Genomic DNA, 23,774 nt, shown 5'->3' on the forward strand with positions numbered 1-23,774 from the left:
GTTCCATAATTTCAGTCACAGAGAATTAAAAGTGCACTTTTCTGTTTTATTGGAACCTTTGCTGTTATTTAGTGGTATCTGCAGAACAAGGAAGGGCTGAAATTGCCTAAAAAAATTAGGAATATGATTATTTACCATGCAAGGGCTCTAGATTATGTTTTTCATTCTGCAGTCTTTCACCTTTTATGTGTTTCCTTCATTCCTTGACAATAAAAAATAATTAATACAGATGGAACATGGTGTTTTACAGTAACTTTTCTGCTCATGCTTTATTTTTTCCTCAGTTTCAATGACATTTTGCTGAACGTCTTTTCCAAGAATCCTATCAAACTGGCAAAAACCGTAAATAGAAATCAAAATTTTCTGTTTAAACAGAATTGTATTTGGAAGAGTAAGCTGCAGTCTTCTACCAAGCATGTTAAGAGATGTTTATTTAGCCACAGACTGGCTAAAATAATGCAGCTGTCTCCTTTTTTTTTTTAGGTATAATTTAGGTCATAACATTAAAGCTGATGGAGCAAAGTCGTATTTTAATCAGGCACTTTGCCCAGTGTTGGTTCTTTCCTAGATGTGCTCTGCATCTTTCCTGAACCACAATCCCATCCTGCTGTACAATTTTACTACTCAAAAACCAACAAAAAAGCACAACTCCTGCTCCCAAAGAGGCATAAGGCCAGAAAAGCAGCAGCAAGAGGAGCAGGCTTGCAGAGGAACCCAGAACCCCTTGCATGTCACAGAAGACAGTGGCATGAGAAGTGCAGGAGCACAAAAGGCACTTCAAGTCAGGCCAAAAATCAAGAAAAGAGATGGTATCAGAGGATTTGTGAATTCAGCACCTCTCAGTGGCTAAGCCTCTCCTCTCGTACATGACACACCTGGCTGTATCCTCAGGAACAGCTTTGTCCAGGTCCTTCTCCCACATCAGGGAAGAACTGCCACACCACAGTGCTGGAGTGCTCCTGATCCCAAAAGCTTTTGGTCAGGTTTAGTTCATGGAGCAAAATTGCAGCCTTAAAAAGCCAGACAAGAAAACACTCCTGGCATTAAACTCTGGCAGCACAAAGCATCCTTAAATCTAAACAACCCAAGCAGGAAAGCAAAGGTGGGTTATTCGCTGCAGGCATTTTTCCTGAAATATAGTGCTTATCAAAAGGGGAACTTTCAGAGAAAGAGAGAAATTTTGACACAAGTTTTAATCACATTAAACAAAAGTTGTCACCCCTCAGCTTTTCCTCCCATATGAGAATAGAATATAAAGTGTCAAAACTGTTCTGAGTTGCAAAAATATACCAATTTCATACTTTAGATACGTCTTTTAATTTTTCATTCAGAACACTTCTCCTTTATAAGTATCTCTTTTTTGTTGCTGTTGTTTTTTATCCTCTCTCTTCAATTTTTAAAGAAAACAGATTGACAAAGGATTGAACAACCCAACAAAGCAACACCATTTCATTCCAGCTCGACTCAAAACACCTTCCTCCATTCTCCCTGTCTCTCCCCTCAACCGGGAGCTCCTTTTGCTTCGACTTGAACTTCATTTCCGATTCTTTTCCCACCAAAAATGAGAACCCCCCGAGCATCCATCCAGCTCCACAAACAGAAAGGCCTCGTGCAGAGAAAAAGGCATGAAGAGATGGGCTATGTAACTCTCACTACGACTACAGCCAGGCTGAGAGAAGCAGAGCCGGCGCCGAGCTCTATCGCCGCTGCCACCGCCGCGCCCGCTGCCGCAGCCGGCGCGCCGACAGCCCGAGGGGCTGCTTCCCAAACTTCCTCATGATCTCCTTGATCCTCGCCAGGTTGGTCTTGGAGATGGTGAAGTCGCACTGGGTGGCCCCCATGTCGTAGCCCACCTCACAGGTCTTGGTGGCGGTGGTGTAGCCCTCGGCCTTGACGCCCACCACGTACTCGCCCGGGTTGAGGAGACGCCAGTAATCCCCGTCGGCTCCTGGTGGGGGAAACAGAGATGGTTTTCAGGATTTTGGTCCTTTCTCCTTGAGGAGAGTGGTGTTTAGAAAGTCACAGAATCGCTGAGGTTGGAGAACATCTCTAAGATCGTCAAGTCCAACTGTCAGCCATCGCCATCACGGTGACCACATGTCCTCATGTGCCATGGCCACAGATTGTTTGAACACTTCCAAAGATGGGAACTCCACCACATCCCTGGGCAGCCTGCTCCAGTTCTTTAAAACCCTTCCCATGAAGAAATTTGCATCCAAACCTTTCCTGGAGCAACTTGAGTGCATTAGATGAGGACACAGAATCACACAGGAAGGAGCCCACAAGGACCATCGAGTCCAACTCCCAGCCCTGCACCAGCCCCAGGAGAAGTCCTTGGCCATGGGTAAGATGACACCACAGGTAAAACCCTCCATCCTCACACCAGGAGGGTGTCCAAGGGGCTGCCCCCACAACAAATACCCCTCCTGGTATTTCATTTCCTGGACAGGAAATGAATACACAAAAGCTTGGTAAGTTCAAAGGAAAAAAGGGGATTTTATTCAAACTTCTGATATTTATAGAATTCCAAAGGTGACCGTGGATTGGAAGGTGGAATTACCACCTCTCCAACCACACTGGTCCAAAGATCAATCAATCATTTCTCTCCACCCACAGAGAACTATGTAAACTATTCCATTTTTACATGAAATTGTGTAGAAACTCTGACTCTCAAATATGTAAACATTATCAGAAGGCTAAAGAAGTTTTATGAGAACTTTAACACTTTCAAAAGAACTATAAAAGAAAACTTAACATTTCTAAAAATCAGGGCAACATCTCCTTCTCCTGCAAACCCTAGAGAAAAACACACCTCAACAATATTTTCCAAATGATACAAAAAGCAAACCAGCTGTAGGTTTTTGACAATTGGAAAGGCCTGAGGCAAAATCTGGTGATTCCCATGGGGTTGAAAAGACCTTTCCCAAACGAATCCTAATTGAGGGGTCCAGAGGAGCCCCAGTGAAATATCCACATCACACAACCCTGATCAGACTGCCAGGACATGGATTTTGGTGCTATTTGTTAGGAAAAGTGTGCGAATACATAACATGAACTCACTTTGAGGTGTAAAAAAATACTCCTTTCTATTAAGCCTTACATTGGGGTTTATTACACTGATTTTCCTACAAAGTAAATTCACCAGGATGTTTAACTACCTGGTTAAATGTAGATGCACAAACCAAGCTCTTGCAATCAACTAACCTACTCATAAAAATGTATTTTAACACCTCATTGAATCAGGAGTTTTGGTTTTCTTCTGAGATATACCCATTTTATGTACCCATATGGGCAACAGGATCATTTTAGGCTTCTTTTAAATATGATTTTAACCACTGAGTATTCTTAGCTCTAAATTGAAAAAGGGGAAAAACTATTACCTAAAATTAGTTTTGCACTCTGTCCTGGAGAAACTCCCTGTGAATGAAAGTACAAATTCAAATATGCAATTCCATGTAAAAATAGAAATGGAACATATTCTGCATGAGGAGGGGTTGGGGTTTTTTAGCACTGATGAGACCTGACAGCCTTACTAACACCAGACTGGGCTCACTGGCAGTGAGTAGCAAAAACTGAAGATGATTTGCATAAAAACATTATATTTGGAGAAGTGTCAGGCTGGTCAGCCTGTTAAAAGAAAAACCATTTTAATTTAGGGTTTGGTAAAATAAAAAATCTGTTTGCCAACAGCAAGTGTTAACGAATAGCAATATTGACTTTACCCTGATAGAGCAGCCTCAGAGTGTGCCAGAATTGTACCTGATCAGGTCCATTCTTAGATCTCAATATGATCAGGGGGTTTTTAAGTCAATTTGACCACATTTGGGGTGATAACAAGGCCCAGATTTTCTGCTCCTCATGAGTCAGGTGTTTTTAGGAAAGGCTCTAAGAGAGGCTCTTTATTTAGTTCTCCTTCACCACTGAGACTGTTGGAAGCTAAACAAAAAAACAAACCACAAATCTGCCCAAATTCCTCCTATTTATCCCCCAGGGCTCATTTTTAGCTGTAAATGCTCTGGCAGTGGCACGGGGCAGGCAGAGGGCTCTGCATCCCCCCGTGTGTGGCTGTGATCACATCCCTGCTCCCAGCCTGCCTTTAGCCCCAGGACTGCAAACCTGACCCACATTTTTCTGACACATTTAACAGTCACTTCATCACAACCCCACACAGGGCCAGGAATAAACCTACACATTCACACCCCACTGGGAATTTGTTGCAAAGCTGGGTATTAAGCCTTCAGCAGGATGCACTTTCCCTGCTTTCCACTTAGAATCAAGCAGACAGGAGTATTTCTGTCAGTTGTCAGTGCCCAGAATTTAATACCAGGCTAAAAGGTTGGGTTTTTTTTGAAAATCAGATTAAATCCAGTTAAAAAAAAATATTTCAGAACAGATGGCAAAAAAGAAACACAATTAAAACACGGATAAATTTAGTAAATAATAGGTTTGCTGAAATAATAGGTTCCAGTGGGAGCAGGCTGGAGGCAGACTGCATCCATACCCACCTACTGGGGCTGGAAGAGGATTGTCATGTCTGCATAGATAAAATGCATTACAGGACAAAGATAGCATTCCTATGAATTTAATATGTCAGACTACTCCATAAATTTTGCAATTAAGAGAAATGTCCTTTGAGCCTGATAGGACAGGCCTTAGTTACAATTAAGTAATTGTAAAAGTGCAAAAGCAATTTTTACATTTAAAAGTACCAAACTGATCTGATTTAAATAGATTATAAAAATCTTTCTAATGCTTTTTTGCCAACAAAAGACTCTCCAGGAAACCTAGCCATAGTGCTTCATACTCAAAGCATGTAAAAACTTAAACTCAACTTTTCCGTGTGGACTAGGCAGCCAGGAGTGAGGCTGCAGAGTTGTAATACCAGAATTATGCTTAGCTTGGACTAATTAAATAAATATTTACTATATAAATATATTTAATATATTAAATATTACTAAATGCTACATCAAAATCCTTTGGTTTTGGTACATAAAGTATACTGAAATCACTGCAAGCTTACCAAGATATTAATAAAAATTTCTCTGGACACTGTGTGGAATTAAATTAATTACACTTTGGTTCAAAAACCACACAGAAGCATCTGTCTTTGAAGTCTGGCTGTGACACAGAAGTGTTTCACCAGGAAGAAACTGCACATTTCTCCATCAATATTTACTTTATCATTTCCCAAATTACAGGAAGCAACCCCCAAATCTGCCTTGGCACCATGGAGGGGGAAAGGTGTATTTGTTCACCCAACTGAACTCTTTTTCCAGAGGTTTTCTCACAGAGTCCAGCCTAAATCTGACTGTAACAACATGGAATCGCTCAGACTTAATCAACAGTTACATCTGCATTGAGGGAAAATGCTGGAATAATTCCTCACAAGAAGCTTTGCTCTTGTAATCAATGCCTTCAATTAGCCCATTAATGGTGTCAGCTGAATGCCAGCATCCCTCTCCTTCCATCAGGGATATTGTATCCAGGAGAAAGCCAAACCAAGCTGCTTTTATTTCAGCTCACAGGAAGAGGCAAAGGAATTTTCTCAAATCTTTAAATGTTATTACAGGGCTTTTACAGGCAACTTGTGTCTGGCTCTACGGGGCAGCTGACCACGTTAATGCAGCAGTGAAACAGCAGAGCTCAGCTCACTTGAAACAAAACTTTTGTGAATAGAGATACTGGCCATAATTCTCCTGCCTGGCCTATTTTTATATCAAGGCAACTCAGAGGTTTAAATGGGCATATTTTTCATTTTAAAAGGTATAAATGAAAGAAGACTGCTGGCAATTTGCCTTCTTTCTCTGGAGTTATACATGTCATTTTAGCTTTTTGGCTCCAGCATAAATCCTCTAGTTTCAGGGACTAATGAGACGTGTATTGTTATCTGGATAATATGAAACAAGATAGAATTTTATGTTCCCATCTCCACAGTGATTCCAGAGTGTGAGCTTAAACGTCTCATTAAAAAGAAAAATTAAAGGGAATGAAATAAGTAGTTTTATTTTTACTAACAAGTGCAGATGGCCTTGAGCCATAGAGGCTCAGCAATAAGTCAAGATGTAAATAGCTGCAAGATTCCCTGAGTGTTACAAGGTGGATTTTGGGATCTTGCACATTTATTGCACTTTAATTTTTTTTTCATATGACAATCCAGAGCACAGAGAGCTGGAGATTAATCACATATTGCATTAACTCAGAGCAATACATTAATTTTGTTAACAGAGCAATACAACCCACACTTTATGGCAGACTTTCAGCACTGCTGAGGCTTCCAAGACAAGAAAAAACAGCTGATTACTTTAATTCCCACTGTCGTTTCCCAGTGGTCCCATTTTGAAATATTTAAGGCAGAATCATTATTGCCTAATTAAGTATCTGTCATTCAATGCTTTCTTTTACAATGGAGACACAGTAGGCACTAAATTAATAATAAACTAAGTTAGATATTCCAAGATTCAATGTTGGTTCAGATCACCTCTTGTGGCAAACATTAAAGATTTGGAAGTCACAAAGCTCTGTGGTATTCCATGGCCTGAAATCAGTTTATGTGTCCAAATCTGCCACTCTGTACCTCAGTGGCAAAGCACACAGAAGTGGCAGCAAATGAAGAACACAAAACACCCATAAAGAGATAAAAATACATAAAATTAGCATTCAAAACACATGTGGATGTGGTACTTAGGAACATGGTTCAGTGGGTTTTTTTTTAAACCACAAATCTGTTCTTTTGCACTGATGTTTTGCATTTTTATTGTGTGTTTTTTTTACCTGTGCGAATGTCGTGGTTAACACCTTCCACTGAAATAACAGCATTTGGGATTCCCTTTCCATGCACATCTTTCACAATGCCTTTGATGCCACGATGGACCTGAGAAAAGAATAAAAGAAGCAAGTAAATATTGCACAGCAAAGAACACTAGTATTCCTAAGAACTTACAATGAATCTTTAATTCCACAAGTGAATTCTAATTTTATATTCCTACTTTATGGCTCACAGCATTGTGGAATATCATTATTAACCTTGTAGCAGCCCTTCAGGCATTAACTTGTGAATCAGTTTGGGAATTTTGTTAGGATTCCCAAGGCATCGAATTCAAGATACAAGTACAAAAAACAGATGAAGCAACAGACACAATATCAGGGTCTTTTTCTAGCAGCCCTTTCTGGCAACCTCAGCATCCACATCAAATTTTCAGAAGCTTCATTACTTTATTCCCTGAAGTCAAACCAGCCTGGCTGAAGTGCAGTGTCTATCAAAACTAATCACATAATTAGTCATACAAAAAAACCAATAGGTGTTGGAACCCTAGTTGCTAAGAAATTTAGACTTTGGACTATCAGGCACTGACCCCCAGAAACCACTACATTTAACCTAAAACTATTAAAAAACTTCAAAAATTGAATAATAAAATTAAAATTGTAAGTATGTAGTTTAAATAAAAGTGTATGATATCACATAATAGAAAACTTAAAGTTTTAGACTATAATAATATGTATAAAATAAAAAAAGTTTTAAACCAGAAATGAATCCTTCTTCTTTACCTTCTTCTTCACCTTCTTCTTCATAAATTTAAGTAGTATTATATCATTAAATAAAAAAGTCCACATTACAAAACCCAAGTAATTGAGTTAAAAATAAAAATAATGTAAGTATCATTTCTTAATTTGAAAATTTATACTTTAAAAATCTTAAAAAAATACAACTCCATTTTTTAGTTGATCAATAAAATACTCTAAAACTCACAACTTACAAAACTGTAAATTTAAATATTTAAATTTAAATAAAAAAAGCTAAATCCAAACAAAAAATACCAAGTGAATACCTGTTCCATAAAAACAATCAGGGACTCGCGGTTGTTTTCCCACTCCTCTGGCAGCTCGCTCTCGTGGGGATATTTGTCACAGCCAACATAGATGGAGAGCTCAAAGCAGTTTGTGTGCAGGTAGCTGAAGTCATTGATGCCTGTCAATATTGGGGAAAAAGGGAACAACTTCATGGCCTTTTTAATCTATTGATCAGATCTCAGTTTTTATGCAAATTAATGGAACTTCTATAAACACAAGTTGGGTATTCATCCAGCTGGCTTAGCCCACAGATTTGGAAGGGCAAAAAGGTTTTAGAAATGCCAAATGTTCTGTAACAAAGAACCAGAGTGCTCAAGGCCAGGTTGGGCAGGTGTCCTGGGTTGGAAAATGTGGCTGGGGCAAGGGGAGTGCGTTCTGTTCCCATCTGCCAGAGCTGGTGCAGTTCTCTCTGTTCTTTGGGCAGTTTTCTTTATCTCTTCCACAACAAATCCTCCGTCCAGGAGATATCTCCTGTTCATGGTCCATTAATTATTAATTATCTTCTGTTTATGGCCACTGAGCATCCTTTCATGGCTGAGAAAATTCCATCATCCATGGGGAGATTCTCCACCCAGGGGAGGAGCCAAGCATTCCTACCTGGATACAATCTGACCTGGGAATGGCACAGCTTCCTTCCCCCTGCATTCCCAGAGGAGCAGCTTCCTTCCCCCTGCATTCCCAGAGGAGCAGCTTTCTTCCCCCTGCATTCCCAGAGGAGCAGCTTCCTTCCCCCTGCATTCCCAGAGGAGCAGCTTTCTTCCCCCTGCATTCCCAGAGGAGCAGCTTCCTTCCCCCTGCATTCCCAGAGGAGCCCAGGCCCATCTCCCCCAGCCCTGGAGCTCCAGAGGAAAACTCCCCCCTTGTGCAGGATCCTGCTCCAGCAGAAGCACAGCTGGCACTGCAGGAGGCTGAGCCCCCCTGGGATGGGGCTGAGCCACCTCCCTGACCCACAGGCTGCCAGGACATGTTCTGACTCTGTCAAGGTTGTTTTGTATTACTGCATTTTTTATTTTATTTTTATTTTCTTCCCTACTAAAGAACTGTTATTCCTATTCCCCTTAATTTCAAAATCATAACAGTTCAGAGGGAGGGAGTTTACATTTTCCATTTAAGGGAGGCTCCTGCCTTCCTTAGCAGACACCTGGCTTTCAAAACCAAACGACAGGGCTTGTAGCAATCTGGGATGGTGAAAAGTTGCTCCAGATAGGGGTGGAACTCAATGAGCTTTAAGGTCCCTTCCAACCCAAACCCTTCTGGGATTCTATTGATGTAGAAGATGGGGACACAACCAGCAGAAAGGTCTCTCTCTACAAGAAAAAATTGTGCTTTTTTAAGAAAGCACTAAGCATTCCTAATCCTGGACATTGCCCATGGAGCAGCTCTCCCTTATGAGTGCCCTGGCTGGAAAGGGAATTGTCTGTGTTGGGTGTCAGGGAGGTGCAGCTGTTTACCCAATTCACAGAATTCCCATTTGACTGAACCCTGAATGCCAGGACACAGAGCAATGTTGTTATGTAAAAGAGATTTATCAGAGCAGTTGGTGAAATAGTTCCTCAGTCTGTTTTCCTCCCTGAGTAATCTAGCAGATAGAAAAGCCAGAAAAATCAAGGCAGTAATTTTTTTAAAATATTTTATGTTACATATGGTGTCTGTAGTTTGTAAGAAATGAGAGGGTCTCTTTTCTCCCTATCACAGTGCTGCAGAAGACTGGGATCTGCACTGTTGCTCTGCAATTGGGATTTCCATCAGAAATATGTCCTGATCAAGCCCCAGGAACCTCAGTGCCTCCACTCTCTGAGGAGCTGCAGTTTAATTCTGCATTACAGAGGCCACTGTAACCTTTGCAAAGGTCTGTGGCACTAAGGAAGGCTGTCTTTTCATACAGAGCTCAAACATTTCCATTCTCCAGGCTTCTCCTCCTGTTTCTCACCATTATTTTCCTCCCTATTAGTTCTCCACTCTCACACAGATAACGAGATACAGAAAATGAACACTAAAGGAAGAAATTCTGTGAGCTTCATTTCTTGTTCCACCTGCATTTCTAATAAGAAAATATTTTAAAATATATTTGTTAATGATCATTAATTGTTATGTTTTAAATAGCAAATATCAGCAGGAGTTGGATTCACTGAGTGCTTCTTACCAAGAAGAGTTAACCCAAAATCCCTGTTCCTGTTCAATTAGCACAGAGCAGTAGTCAAGTATTTAATGAGCCCTCAGTGCCTTCTGGAAGCAGAGCAGGAGGATTATATAATACAGATGTTAAACTTTTCACTTTTGTTGATGGGGAAAACCTAAACATCAGCCAGTGGCATATGCTACTCTACATAAATGTGCTTCCCCTCCACTTGAGAAACAGCCACAATTATTTTCCCCTCACATACTGTATAACATTCTGATTAATCTGCTGTGAAATGTTTTGCCATACACACTAATTGCTCAGTTTTAATACATGTATTTAAGAAAATGGCTTTGTGCTGCCAAGAGCGACTCTTTTGAGTGCCTGAACATGCAAATCCAGCCTCCAAAACACAGGATATAAAATTAAACCAATCCCTTTTTTGCCTCTGTGCAGTTCATCCAGTGCAGAAATTTTATATGTAAAATTGCTGAAGAACTTGCATTTACTGCTGTCAAAATAATGTGCAGGAAATATCATGGCTGGGTTTTAAAGGCATGAGGAGGTGCTGGGTATCTGTGGTGCACATGCTTCTCTAGGGACTGACATGAAATTAGAAAAATCCCATTTAAATTTTCCCATGGCATAAGCAGTGAGAAGTTTCTGTGCAGGACCACTGCAAGGAAGCAGATGGATGAGGAGAGAGGGGACAGGCAGTTTCAAGGCATGGTACACTGAGGGGATGCCACTCACACAAAAGGATGGGTGGAAGAGCGTCTGCAAGCACTTTTTTGGAGGTCTTACCATAATGTAACAGAGCAGGACATAAATCATAATTACAACATCATCAAGAAATAAAGAAATCAGATGAAACAAATCCAAAATGTAATTGGTCCTAAGAAATCAGGGTAACATTCAGCATCTATATTATCCATCTTTACTTAATGGAACTCATTGTGACAGCTGTTAGTTACAAGGCCAATGTCATATTTTCTGGACTGACTCCTAATGATGTTTCTGTAGCACTCATGAAAATTAAATTCATAAATTAGATAATTAAGTGGCCAAGTTAGCTCTCAGAGAATGCTTTAGAATCTGCAGAAATGTACTGCATTTCTGTACTGAAGAAATTACAGGAATGTAATGCATGGGAATGTTCTGTCAGACCTAAGAGTTCAAGGTTTCCCCCTCAAATTCACCCAACACTTTTTAACCTGCTGAAAAAAAATATTTGAAAAACTAATTCTCAACTGTAGTCTTTAAAGGCTGGCCAGCACTAACTCCACATGGGCCAATATAAAAGTCATAAAAGCCATGTCCAAAATCCCAAAATGTTTATGCAGTGGAAGTACCTGCAAGTTCCAAACATGAGCCAGGTTCAGCTAAACCTGGATTTCAGAGCCACTGGCCTGCATCTGTTTGCCATTAGTGCTGCTCCTGTTGTCAGCCCACTGGTGGCAGATGCCTGTCTCACTTCCTAATTTCAGGGAATATGCTGTTTGACTGATGCACTTAGAAACATATGAGGATTTTGAGCAAAGGCAAACGTGCCTAATGCTGTTAAAAATGGGCTTCTAATTGGGCTTTCCTGGAAATTGAGGTTTTTGGCCACACCATAGGCCATGGCTTCCTCTCTGGGCTCCTTAACAGGGTGACAGGCTTGGGTGTGGGGAGATTGATCCAGGCTGTGATTTATCCTGGCAGCAGGAATGCCTGTGGAGCCCATGCAAAAATTAAGTGTATGGACATCCAGGTGTTCTAGAAATAGGAGAGTAGCAGGCAAACAGTAGCTTTTTATGGCATGTGAATGTGAGTGAGAGCTGATCTGAGGCTTAGTTCAATCAGCAGGAGGCTGAAATCAGTATTTCCTTATCTGAGAGCCACTGGAATAATTCCCTGGATCCCCTGCTTCAGCTCTGACACTGGTTGTGGTGCTTGGCAGCAGTTTTCTTCTTGTCACCTTGTGTGGGGGTTTGGACTGTGTTGGTTTCTTCCTGACAAACTGTCTTGAGTGCACAGAGTTCTTAAAGCTAATATACTGCATGTGAATTTTTGGAAAAATTGGCTGCAAAAGAAGTAGTCACCGGGTATTAATAACAGTAATGACATCTGGAAATATTCCTCTTAGAACACACATTTCACCACCCCCGCTGCTGCGACGTACACCGGGCAGCGCTGGCTTTACCCTAATTAGCAAGGTAACGCTAATTGGAGCTTCTACCACTTACTTCCAGCCACGGTGTGCCACGAGGCTCCGTTGACAGTGCCATCCTCCTTCTGGAAGTCCTCGGTGTGGCAGGCTCTCCTCCTGGCATCCGTCATCAGGCGGTGCGTGGAGGCGTAGGAATAGGCCAGCCAGCGGAACACGTGGTCGTCCGGGGTGGGCGTGTAATCCTGGGTTTTCCACATGGATCTCACCATGTCGTAGGGATAGGCCACCACCAGCTCTCCCCCCTGCAAGTTGCCACCCAGCACAAAAGGGATTTTTTCCATCCAGGCGATGATCGCCCGCGTCTCCACCGCCACCTGGGAGAAAAAGTCACAGCGGCTCTGGTTCAGCCTGGAAGTCTGATCGTGCTGTTTCAAAGGGAGAGCTCAGGAGTTCCTGGGTGTGAGGGGCCAGCAGAAGGGATGTGGGCAAAGAGAAGGCCTTCTTTAAATTATGGTGCTTATCAGCCATCCTTGGGAGGTCACAGACATCCCTTAAGAGCTAACAAAACCTTCATATCAGCAGTGTAAGGAGCAGGAACATCTGTGTCAAGTGAGGCCAAGAGCAGAAACAGACAGAGGTGTCAGATGGTGACATCGCTCTCCCTCTTTGTTTCCAAAATAAGGGATTTTAAATGTAGAAATATTGGTCATAAATTAAAACACAATCCTCAAGAGGAGGATGAGGGTGACAGAGCGCTGGAACAGCTGCACAGGGAGGTCATGGAGTCTCCCTCTCTGGAAACATTCCAAACCCACCTGGATGTGTTCCTGTGTCACCTGCTCCAGGTGACCCTGCCTTGGATTGATCTCCAGAGCCCCTTTAAACTGTAACTATTCCAAGATTGTGTGATTCTAAAGTAGTAAAATAAAAACTGCCACAGTGAAACTGCTATAAATAGATGCCATTATATTTAAAAGGTCAGGCCAAAATAAGTTACATTTCTGGCACTACAATCCAGTAAATAACTTTAACATAAGCCACAGCACGGGGTTTGCATATACCAGATATGTTGCTGTGTTTTTTGAGATAAGAATATATTTCAAGTAAGAGTAATAAAATCCCAGGACAAATATGTGAGTGAGTTTTCAAAGAGCTCATCTATGCCACAAAACTTGGGAGAAGCCTGATCCACATGGCCGAGGTCATGCTGTGCTTCTCCTTGTCTACCTTGCTACATAAAAGTTGGGGTTTGAGTCCTTCAAGTTCTTACTGATGGGAAAGAAAATCCTCTAGGAAACAGTTTCTTCCTCAAGATCTGCCTCTAAATCCTGGGAGAAAATGGTGCTTTTGTGGTGTATTTTTTATTTCCACTGACATAAAGGGAATTATTGACTTAGAACAAGTGTGGAACTTCACACCCAGGTTATTAATTTCTTGAGAAATGTAAATCTCACTCTCTCAGCACATCCCAGCTTTTGTGTCCCCTCTCCTGGCCTTACTCACAGTTGCATTTTCAGACAGGTACCAGTCAGGGATTGGGATGTGATGGTTTGGAACTTTTCTTTTACTCTTCTTCTGATCTTCTGACTCCCAGAGCAGAGAATTTAAGTCAGGGAAGTTATTGTTGATGTCAATGCCGTCCTGAGTCCAGCGTCCCAGGGACCAGCCCCCCAGTTCTGAACCCTTAGATTAAAAAAAAAATAAAATAGAAAAAGCAAGGAAAAATAAAATTAATGTTCATTCAGAATACAGAAACATGTGAGCCCCTGCAGAATGTTTGGGAATATGCCAGAGGTAATTCTACACAGAGAAATGGAAGATTAATTATTTAATAAACTGAATTAAATCATTGGCACTTTTTAAAAATTTTGAATGAAATCTTAAATGACGTGAAGGAAAACCCATGAAAATTTACTTGGGGTTAGCCAAAAGATATCTCTCAATGGAGACAGCAGACATTCCCTCCCATGACTATGATTTTGACTTTCCTGTTCAGTTTTCTGCAGACTGCTCTGGAAGATTTTCCAGCGCATTTGACCAGCCCCTACAATTTTTCCTGGTGTCTGTCTTCATCCAGACTGAATTATTACAATGCCCATCACATCATGCTCTCCTTAAAGGCACACTATTAAATTTCAGCTGCAGAGGAATGCAAATTTTCACGTGAGAAACAGATTGCATGGATTTTCCATTTTCCATAATGGTGTTCCCATGGTTCCGTACACCCCAGGATGGTTTGTTCTGGCAGCCTTTGTGACCCTCCTTTCATGTACATTTTCCTGTTAGCCCACATCACATCAAATACTGTTTCTTTCAGCTTTCTCCCAAGATAGTTTGTGTCTACTTTGACACGCCCATCTTTTCATTTTTAAATTTCGATCACGCATAAAAACATGATCTTTGAAGAAAATGAAGACAAGAGAAGCATTTTTGATTCATTTACTGGGAAGAAAAGAATTTCTTTATGTGTTCATAATCCTAATTACCGCTTTGTAGGCCTTGTCATATCCATCAGGGTTCACTGAGGGCAGCAGGTGGATTCTGGTGTCCTGGATGAGGTGCACAATGCGTGGGTTCCCAGCCAGGTATTCCTGGCACATGAACTGCATTAGCAGAAGGATTAGCTCTCGTCCAAGCACTTCATTCCCATGAGCTCCTGCAATGTAGTGGAATTCTGGCTCCCCTGTGGAAAAAAAACCCAAAAACACAGAGCAGAGTTGTAGTCAGAGCAACAACTCAAATCTCTATCAAATGGCATCGATGTCAATCGGCAGCGTTTCACTTAAGGGGTGTTGGAGAAATGTCTCAGCTGCACAGATGAGTGGCGAAAATGTCACTTTAGGGAAATAAATTGCTTTCTGTTGCTTTTTAGAACAGGCTTATGTATTAGTGATATCTAAAACCACTGTGTAAAACCTCTAAAACGCATATTTGATTAACCATATCTTATTATACTCACATATTCAACATGTTAGAGGTAGATTTTAAAAGTTTTGATGGTCTAAAAGTCACATGAAAAATACTTTGCTAGAAGAGAATTTTTCTAACAACCAATCTAAACACATTATCAGGGTATTCATGGATACAGCCAAGCACAAAATTCCTTTATTCCAACAGCTGTCCCAGGCACTATCACAGTGAGAAGGACCAAAGACTGAATTACTTTCTATGCTGAAGAATTATATCATGGTAGGAAATTGAACTGCAGACCTCATGAGTGAAAAATTATTTGGAGATTTGACCTGTCCCTGTTTGCAATGCATTAAGGTAAATTTCTATCCAAAGCTACATCAATCCCATGACTAAAATCCATTCCCTGGTATTAAAGTTCACTTTTATTTTATTATTATGAAGAATGATCATTAAAGAATTTGATCCCACATTCAAAATGTCCTCGAGTTGTGCTCACCCTCCCCTTCCCAATTTAGAAATACAGTGCTGAGGTTCCTCCCACATACATTTGAAATCTTTGCTGCCATGAATATAATTCCATCAGTGATAATTAGTGCAGATACAGAGAAAGAGGAAGGGGGAAAAAGCCAAATCCCAACACCCCTTCAACAGATTTAGTTAAGATTAAAATCCTAACCAACTTCGTGTTCTCCTGGGTTGTCAGAAATCTCGACTGCATACAGCTTCAGTCCTTGGTTGCTTTTTCCAATATTATAGATTCTTGTGATATTTGGGCACATTTTATTCACAGTTTTCATCAGCTGTCAACAAAAAAAGAGAAAGAAAGAGAACATATTTAGACAATGCAGCATCAAAATAGATCCACAATAAATTGGTTCATTCTAAATTGGATGTGGCACAAGCTCTTCATTGCTTCTCTGATTACCTCTTAGTTGTAAAAACTTTATGTTTAGTTCATGAATTTATAGCTCTGCTATCTCCTTTTTAAAACATTATGCCATGGAGAATAATTAAAATAATGGAGAGTGATTAAAACAACCACACTCTGTGAGGCACTATAGATAAGGTGACTGAGGGTGTCAGTGCACAGAAATGCATTTATTTTGCAGGCTGCCACATTTCAATAGAAATATGAATTTCTTTTTCCCTCTGCCAGCAAGTAGAGATATTGCATTAAAAGCAGTTCTATTTTAGCTAAAGGTTAAAACCCTAGTGTATAAATAATGTTACTGACTCAGAGCTGTGTTTACTAATTTCTCTCCTCACACCTTCTTCCAATTGAAGCCAACTGAGCTGGCTGATGTTTCCCTGCATCCATGCAGCAGAAATAGGGAATGTGAGCCTGTTGCCTAGAGCTGCCTCTGAAACTTCCACGTGCAGAAGCTTTCCTGACGTGCCTGGCACTCCAGTGCTCACAGGATACCAGGAACATCAATTTAGAAAAGTGGTTGTAAGTATGGAAATGCTCATTAATAGTGAGAAAAATGTCCAGAAGCAAGTATGTTACATTCAGTGGAAATATTTGTGTTGGCCTCAGCTAACTCCCCATCATCTCTTTAATTGCAAACATGTGATTATTTTCTGAGTCAAAGAACATTTCTTGCATTAGAGCCTTTTTAGTAACATTTACTGTGACTCTTGGTGACATGTAATGCAATGGAGTTAATGGAAACACAATGCTGAAACTTAAGACATTTCATATTTGATCTTCTCATTCCCATTTCCCACAAATGGCACAAGATTTCACCTATGATCTGGGTTTGTTGTCTCAAAGACAAGTTTGTACTCAAATATTCACATCAAACATGTAACAGTTTCTATACCACATTAATATATACAAATACCGCATAGAAATGAACAAATAAGAGACATTTTGGGCTGTGAAACAATCCTGTGCACAAAATACAGTGAGGGCTCCCATTGACTGGAAGAAGAATATTGAATAGTCTTTTGTAAGGAGAAAACTGGAGCTGTAAAATTTCATTTTCCTAACCAGAAAGTTCTATTAAAATCACCTGACCCTGAGAAAATCCCTCCCTCTCACAAATACTTGACTTATTGCAATGTAATGTGATGCTTCCAAAACATGGCCCAGGGAACACCATCTCCTCCTCCTCCAGTGCTGATAATAAATCAAAGAACAACATTTTTCTAAGATGGTTTGTAGTGAAGTAGCCATGAAAAGTGACAATAATGGATATTTTGGGGGTTGGTGATGTTTTTATTTTTGTTGTTGTTTGTTTGTTTGTTTGTTTTTAATAAGAAGTTGACTCTGGCAGTTATTTCATTTTGCACTGAAGTTTTGAAAATAATTTTGGGAATATAAGACTTGTTGCAATGCAATCCACCATATTCTGCCCACCAGTGATTAAAATCCAATAAGCTTTACAAAAAATAACTATTTTGACACAGAAGAAAAAAGAAATTGGGCAAATGCACAGTTCACAATTCTCAACTACAGCACAGATTTTCCATTTGTATGAAGAGTGCAAAAACATTCTGGTTTAAAGCTGTGTTCTTTTCCCCAAGATATTTCTAACCTGACCAACCTGCAATGACAACCTAAATACATTTTATTTTATTGTTCTTGACAGTAATTATGCCAATTGAGTTCCTACTCGTCTAATCTTTGTGCTAAGAAATATAGGCCATGAAATCTCTACCAAAATAAACGTGTGACTCAGTACACAATTGCTCAATAAAACCCAGTGGTGATTCATGCAGTATAAATACACTGAAAATCCAGCACACAGCAAGTGATTCACACACACCAAGTCCAAACATATTATCTTTATATTTGAAGAGAAAGCGGGCAGAAATATTTCTTCAGGATAGCCCACACTTGTGTCTGTGGTGATATGAAGCAAGATTAAAAACAATAACAAAGGCAAGAACTTGTTTGAAGTTAAAGGAACAAGATTAACAAGGCTGGTAGATTTAAAATTATACGAGCAGAATTTTTTTTTTCTGGTGTTTCTGGTGAATTTTTGATGATTTTCACAATTGTGAATATGGAATTGGACTCTAGAGTTTATTCTGATTATTCAAACCCACTGAAATATATGAGAAAACTGATGGCTAAATCGGAGTAAAATCTAGAAGGAGAAACCACTGTGTCATTCACCACTCAAATACATATGGAAGAAAAAGATTGGCACATTATATGAAAATTCTTCCTCTGTCACATAGTGTCACCTATTTCAGGTTAATTTATGTACAAATTAAGACTTTGGGACTTTATTGGACTGCTTCATTTAATAGATTAAAACAGAGAAAATATTTTAAAAACATATTGCAGACAGAATGTATTAATAATTTAAAATTAAAATAATATTTTTATTTTTGTGGAATTTGGATTCCACAGGACTGAAAAGCCTCACCCATCCACCACCCAACACACACCAGCCTCTTTGCCTACCTGCCTCATCTCCTTGTAGTTGTGATGCTTAAAATCCAGATTATCAGTGGTTGTCATTTCATTTCTTCTGTGGTAGTAATTGTTTGGGTCTGAGAAAAGAAAAAAAGGAGTTTTCTCATGCTTAGGAATTTCAAATATAGAGGTGATTTGGCACAATGCATGTAAGGAATGTGGAAATCTGAATTCCACTGTCCTGTGTATACTTAAAACAGGTTTTCGAAAGCAAAACTCAGAGAAACAACTAATTTTAAATATTTCTAATCACTGCACAAATCAATTCATAAAGATCCAAACAAAAGTAAGGAGGCATCAGCCTTCCAGACAGCTCCTCTGAACAGAAAACCTAAACTTCAACAGAAAAGCAGAAGGGCAGCCTTAGGCTGCAGAGGAGGGAAAAGTCATTGGGAAATGATGAGTCAGATGCAAGATAAAAGAGTGGAAGAAAAATCAAATTAGAGAGAAAAGCCACACTAAATGTTTTGTGTCCACTTGATTAATTTACTTTTGCAAGGAATTTTAGTTTTCCTGATGAGTATTTTCCATGCCTATGCACTGATTGCAAAACGTGGAAAGGAATAATTTGGTATATTAAACATTCTTAATCATCTTCCAAAAGAGTTCCTGTGGAAGTCAGAGGTGTTTGTTACTAAAAATTTACATATTCACTTATTTATGGATGTAATTTATTGTTTGTTCATTTTGAAGTATCAAAAGTATATATGGTTAGAAAAGAATTTTTTGTCTCCTTGACATTCCAGGCCCTTCACCTGGAAAAAAAAAAACAAAAACAAAACAAAAAACAAACAGGTCAAGACTGTTATGGCTCAGCTTTGAAGTTCCTGATAAATGTGCTCCTAGCCTAATCTATTATGATTTATTTTCAGAGACAAACAAGTCTATTTGGAAAACATCAGACACATTCCTTAACTTGCCACATCTGGGATGTCTGGAGTTCTCAGTAATTATTTGTCAAGCCAGTGGTTGTCAGGCTTCTATGAAAAATTGTTTCCCTTCACACAAAATCATCTTCATTGGTTTAAAATTATTGGGGGGAAGTGAAATATGAAAAAGTCTAAATATCATCCTGTCTTATTGCAACACAAAAAGACATTGTCCCTAGAGAAAAAAAAATTGGTTTTAAACAGTGTCACCTGTCAGCTGTGCCTTTTTTTTTGGGGAAAAAAGAACAATTCTGAGTAGGAAAAATATGTAATTACCATCCTACAGCAACAAATCCTCACTGAAATTATGGAAAACTCACAACAGTGCAAAATACTTTATAACATTTTAAGTTTCATATTTCTGGCATTAAAACCACTAAATATTCCCATAAAAACCTAACATTTTTGGGATGTTTTGCACTATTTAAGTTATTTATGAAATGAAACATGCATAAGCTTCACAGTACCATGACCCATCCTTGTCTCCACTTCCATTTCCTAATCTACAGCAGAGATGCTGGAAGGTCAGTTGAAGTCTGCTCTACAAATACGACAGAAAAATGTCCAAAAAAATCTTGTCTCATCAAAACCCATATTAATTTGTAGAAATTACTCATTAATATACTGATGAAGAATGGAAATCATAAAGAAAACCCACACTTCTCAAAAGAGACAATGTGTTCAATGCCCCCCACAATATCTTCATCATTGAAAAAACACCTCCATGTTGCAAAAATATAAAAATAAACGCCATAAAACTGCCAGGATGTTGAAAGTTTTCTGTATCCCCATGAGCCAAAATATACAGCAACTGATTTTTTTTTTCCCTGATACTTTAATCCCATTCCTTTCAAAGCCTGGCTCTTTTTCCATACATCAAACACTAATATCATGGGAATGACTGTGAATGCTGTAGAGTTGGTGGAAACTTAAAAAAAAAACTGTGCAGTGAGAATGATGGTATCTCTGGCCCTTCCTCAACAACAGAGCTCAATTTGACAGTTCCCTGGGGAATTAACACTCATACTTTGCCAGGCTCTGCTGCAGCCTGCTTGGATCGCTGGATTTCTGCTGCAGCAGGAATACAGATTAGAACATTAAAAGCTAAAATATAGAAAGGCAAACAAGGCTTGCACACAGCTGGATGGGTCCACTTTGGCTTTTTTTTTTTTTTTTATAAAACTGAGAATAAGAGACTGAAAAACTCAAAAACAACGAAAGAGTTATAAGAGAAATAGACTGATGTATTCACAGAAATTCTGGAGGAAGTCTGGCTTTCTTCCATGGAGAAAAGATCCTGCAAAACTGTGGCACTCATGTTTATACAGAGGGATATATTAACTTTTTCTGCCATTAATCTGTCTTTGTATCACCAGTAGAGGTAATGAAGTTTGCTGGTAGAGGCACCTTGTGCTCTTCATCCTTCTATTGTTGTAAAGATGGACAAGTGACTAAAGCTGTTAAATCATAGAGTCATAGGAGCACAGAATTCCTTGGTTTGGAAGGGACCTTAAATCCCACCCAGTGCCACCCCTGCCATGGCAGGGACACCTTCCCCTGTCCCAGGTGTTCCCAGCCCTGTCCAGCCTGGCCTTGGGCACTGCCAGGGATCCAGGGTGGGCACCCTGTGCCACGGCATGCCCACCCTGACAAGGAATAATTCCTTCCCAAAATCCCATCTAACCCTGCCCTCTGCCATTGGGAAGCCGTTCCCTTGTCCTGACACTCCAGGCCCTTGTCCAAAGTCTCTCTTCATATTTTTTTGGAGCTTCCCTCAGGCACTGGAAGGCCTCAGTTAGGTCACCCCAAGGCCTGCTCCTCTCCAGGATGAACAATCCCAATTCTCTCAGCTTTGCCTCACAGCAGAGCTGAACCATCCCTCTGATCATCTCTGAGGTCTCCAACAGCTCCGTGTCCTTCTGATGCCTCGAGTTTCAGCTTTTCTATTTCTCAGATTCTGTGCTGCTTTAGTGTGTGGGTCTGGGTTCCATACCAGGGGATGCTGAGCTCTGTGCACAGAGCAGAGACAAAACAATTCCTGCTCCAGCTGGGCACCAAGGACAAATGATCCAAACCTCAGCCCAGGAGCACAAACAGCGTGGGCTGGAGAGAGAAAAACCAGCAGGGTGGGACTGATGGGCTGGAGCTGGAATGGGACAATGAACTCCAAGGTGCCAATGGAGCAGAACTGATCCCAGGGAGAGCCCCGGGAGCGCTCGTGCATTTTGGGACCATTTTGGGTCATTTGGGTGCAGCCCTGGCTGGGCTCTGGTGCTGCCCAAGGTGGATCCATGAGGAGATCCTGGAATAAATCCCTGCTTTATTCTTTAGCTCTGTCCAGCCTCTGCTCTAGGGCAGCCTGCACAAGGCATCACCTTCTGTGCTGGGGATCCCAAAACTTCAGGTGGGTTAATGCCCAAACTACCCTGCAGCATGAGGGCTCAGAAAACTGCCCAGCAAAAGTACCAGAAAGGATGAATTGCTTGGCAGTTGATGGGAAAAAAGGGCATTTTCACTTACTACAGCTCTACAGCACCTCAGCCAGCGAGGCCCTGATGCTGCCAGCAAGTTTCAGCTTCTCAGAAGTGCTGCTACAAATTTAGGGCATATTGAAGGCAATCCAGGGATTCAGAGAAGTTTTTAATAAAATGAATATTCTGGTTTAAATCCTTTAGGATGCCTTAAAAACCCCAAAGTGCTATTTCACAAATGACTGGGGTTTTTTTCATTTTTTTTAATTTCCGTTTAATTTAAGTGAATTTGACTTGTCTTCATTAAATTGAACATCTCACAGACAGCAAATGTGTAATCTGGAAATAAATCCACTGGCAGCCACATCAGGTGATCCTAAGTTTTTTTCCACATGATCTATTTCATGGCAGACTCATGAGCATTGCTCATGAGCATTAACATCACACATGAAATCAGCAATGAAGTAATATTTTTCAACTATAAACTGATTCTTTTTTCCTTTTATTCTCAGAAGTAGATGTGGATTTAGAACTGCTGTTTACATGGACATTTATAATGAAAGATACTTGTAAAAAGTCACATTTTTATCAAAAAATGAACAGAACTTTAGACTTGACCAGGTAGCCTGGAACTAAAAGAGAAGCAGTAAAAATCAGACTGAAGCCACTGCAAAACACAGTACTCCATTACAGAGCTGTTAAAATTAATTTTATATCTTGGGTTCAAAGTAATTTCATGATCATGGTACCAGTGATAGTTTTCTATATAAGAACTATTAAAAATTAAATTTCATCACAGATTTATTCCACTAAAATAAGTGTCTCCTGCCCTGAGTACTCTACAATATAAATAAATGCATGAAGGACTCAACTGATTTTCTCTTCCAAGTTTCTGGGTGCTTTGGATCCCATGCAATTTCATTTTGACCTTCCATAGGTTTGAAAAAGAGAAGTCAAGGAAAGCACATCCATCCCTCTGAGGCAATTGCAAAGATTGTGTGTGTCAGTCTCCCTCTATGTAAATACCAGCATTTTTGGAAAGTGGAGAGGGAATTAGATGGTTTTGGGTTTTTTTCTCTTTTTGCCCTCTTTTTTGAGACATGGCAGCACTGATTGTTGTTACAGGTAAGATTTTCTGGCATCTTTCCTCCACGGAGAAATGTCTTTCTCTTGGTGAAACAGTAAATCCCTTCTGTTGCCCAAAGATAGCACTGACAGTTGAACAACACAGCTTTCTTTTTTTTTTTTTTTTTTTTTTTAGAGCTACTGCAACAATCTAGAAAAGGTTGTTTGTCCAAATACAACAAAAATGTATGTTATGGATAAGTATAAGCATTTCACTGATCAAAATTATAATTATCTTATATAGTACTGATTAGATAAGTATGTTCCAGCTGTCCAAATAGTGTTTTATCATGATTTATCCAATTTTTAGTGCATCTAGCACATGCAGCAGGTTTTATGGACAGAGCCCAACCCACAGGAATGGATTCTAGCTGTCTTTAACCATTTCCATCTCATTCTGACAGTTAATCAAACCTGAATATCAATCTTATTCAGGTTTTTTCTTTTTCTTTTATCCTTTTTCCTTATTCCTTTATTACCCACCCTTGAGAGCCTGCTTGATGGAAAGCTGATACAGAGCACAGACTGAATGCAAATGGTTTAATATATTCAGGTATTAATGAAGGCATAAACCCTAAAATCACAAGTCTAGATGACATGAAAAAAAATTCAGAATTATAAAAAATAGGTTTATTTCCCTCCACCCTCCTTTACTTGTTAGGGTATTTCCCTATGCCCTGGGCTTTGGAAAGGCTATAAAAGTGTGAATTAACAGAGATTTACCTCCTAATTTTGACAAATTTAGGAAAATCGGTCATTTTTATGGGAAAAAACCTGCCAGGCCTTA

At 39.9% G+C, this 23,774-nt stretch overlaps 1 protein-coding gene across 1 annotated transcript in view; it reads right to left on the reverse strand.

Annotated features, from left to right (window-relative positions):
• Positions 1-451: 451 nt before the first annotated feature.
• The window catches only part of CPXM2 (carboxypeptidase X, M14 family member 2), a 71,465-nt gene continuing 48,142 nt past the window's right edge, over positions 452-23,774 (reverse strand). Inside the window, exons 6-13 of the mRNA XM_031505292.2 lie at positions 18,451-18,539; positions 15,709-15,832; positions 14,606-14,802; positions 13,623-13,802; positions 12,196-12,493; positions 7,827-7,966; positions 6,772-6,871; positions 452-1,948 (exon numbers count right to left, since the gene is read on the reverse strand). Of these exons, the coding sequence (XP_031361152.1) occupies positions 1,698-1,948; positions 6,772-6,871; positions 7,827-7,966; positions 12,196-12,493; positions 13,623-13,802; positions 14,606-14,802; positions 15,709-15,832; positions 18,451-18,539 (1,379 nt within the window). The 3' untranslated portion in view covers positions 452-1,697. The remainder of the gene's footprint in view (positions 1,949-6,771; positions 6,872-7,826; positions 7,967-12,195; positions 12,494-13,622; positions 13,803-14,605; positions 14,803-15,708; positions 15,833-18,450; positions 18,540-23,774) is intronic.

This window comes from Lonchura striata, chromosome 7 (genome assembly GCF_046129695.1).
Source record: "Lonchura striata isolate bLonStr1 chromosome 7, bLonStr1.mat, whole genome shotgun sequence".
NCBI classification, from domain to species: domain Eukaryota; kingdom Metazoa; phylum Chordata; class Aves; order Passeriformes; family Estrildidae; genus Lonchura; species Lonchura striata.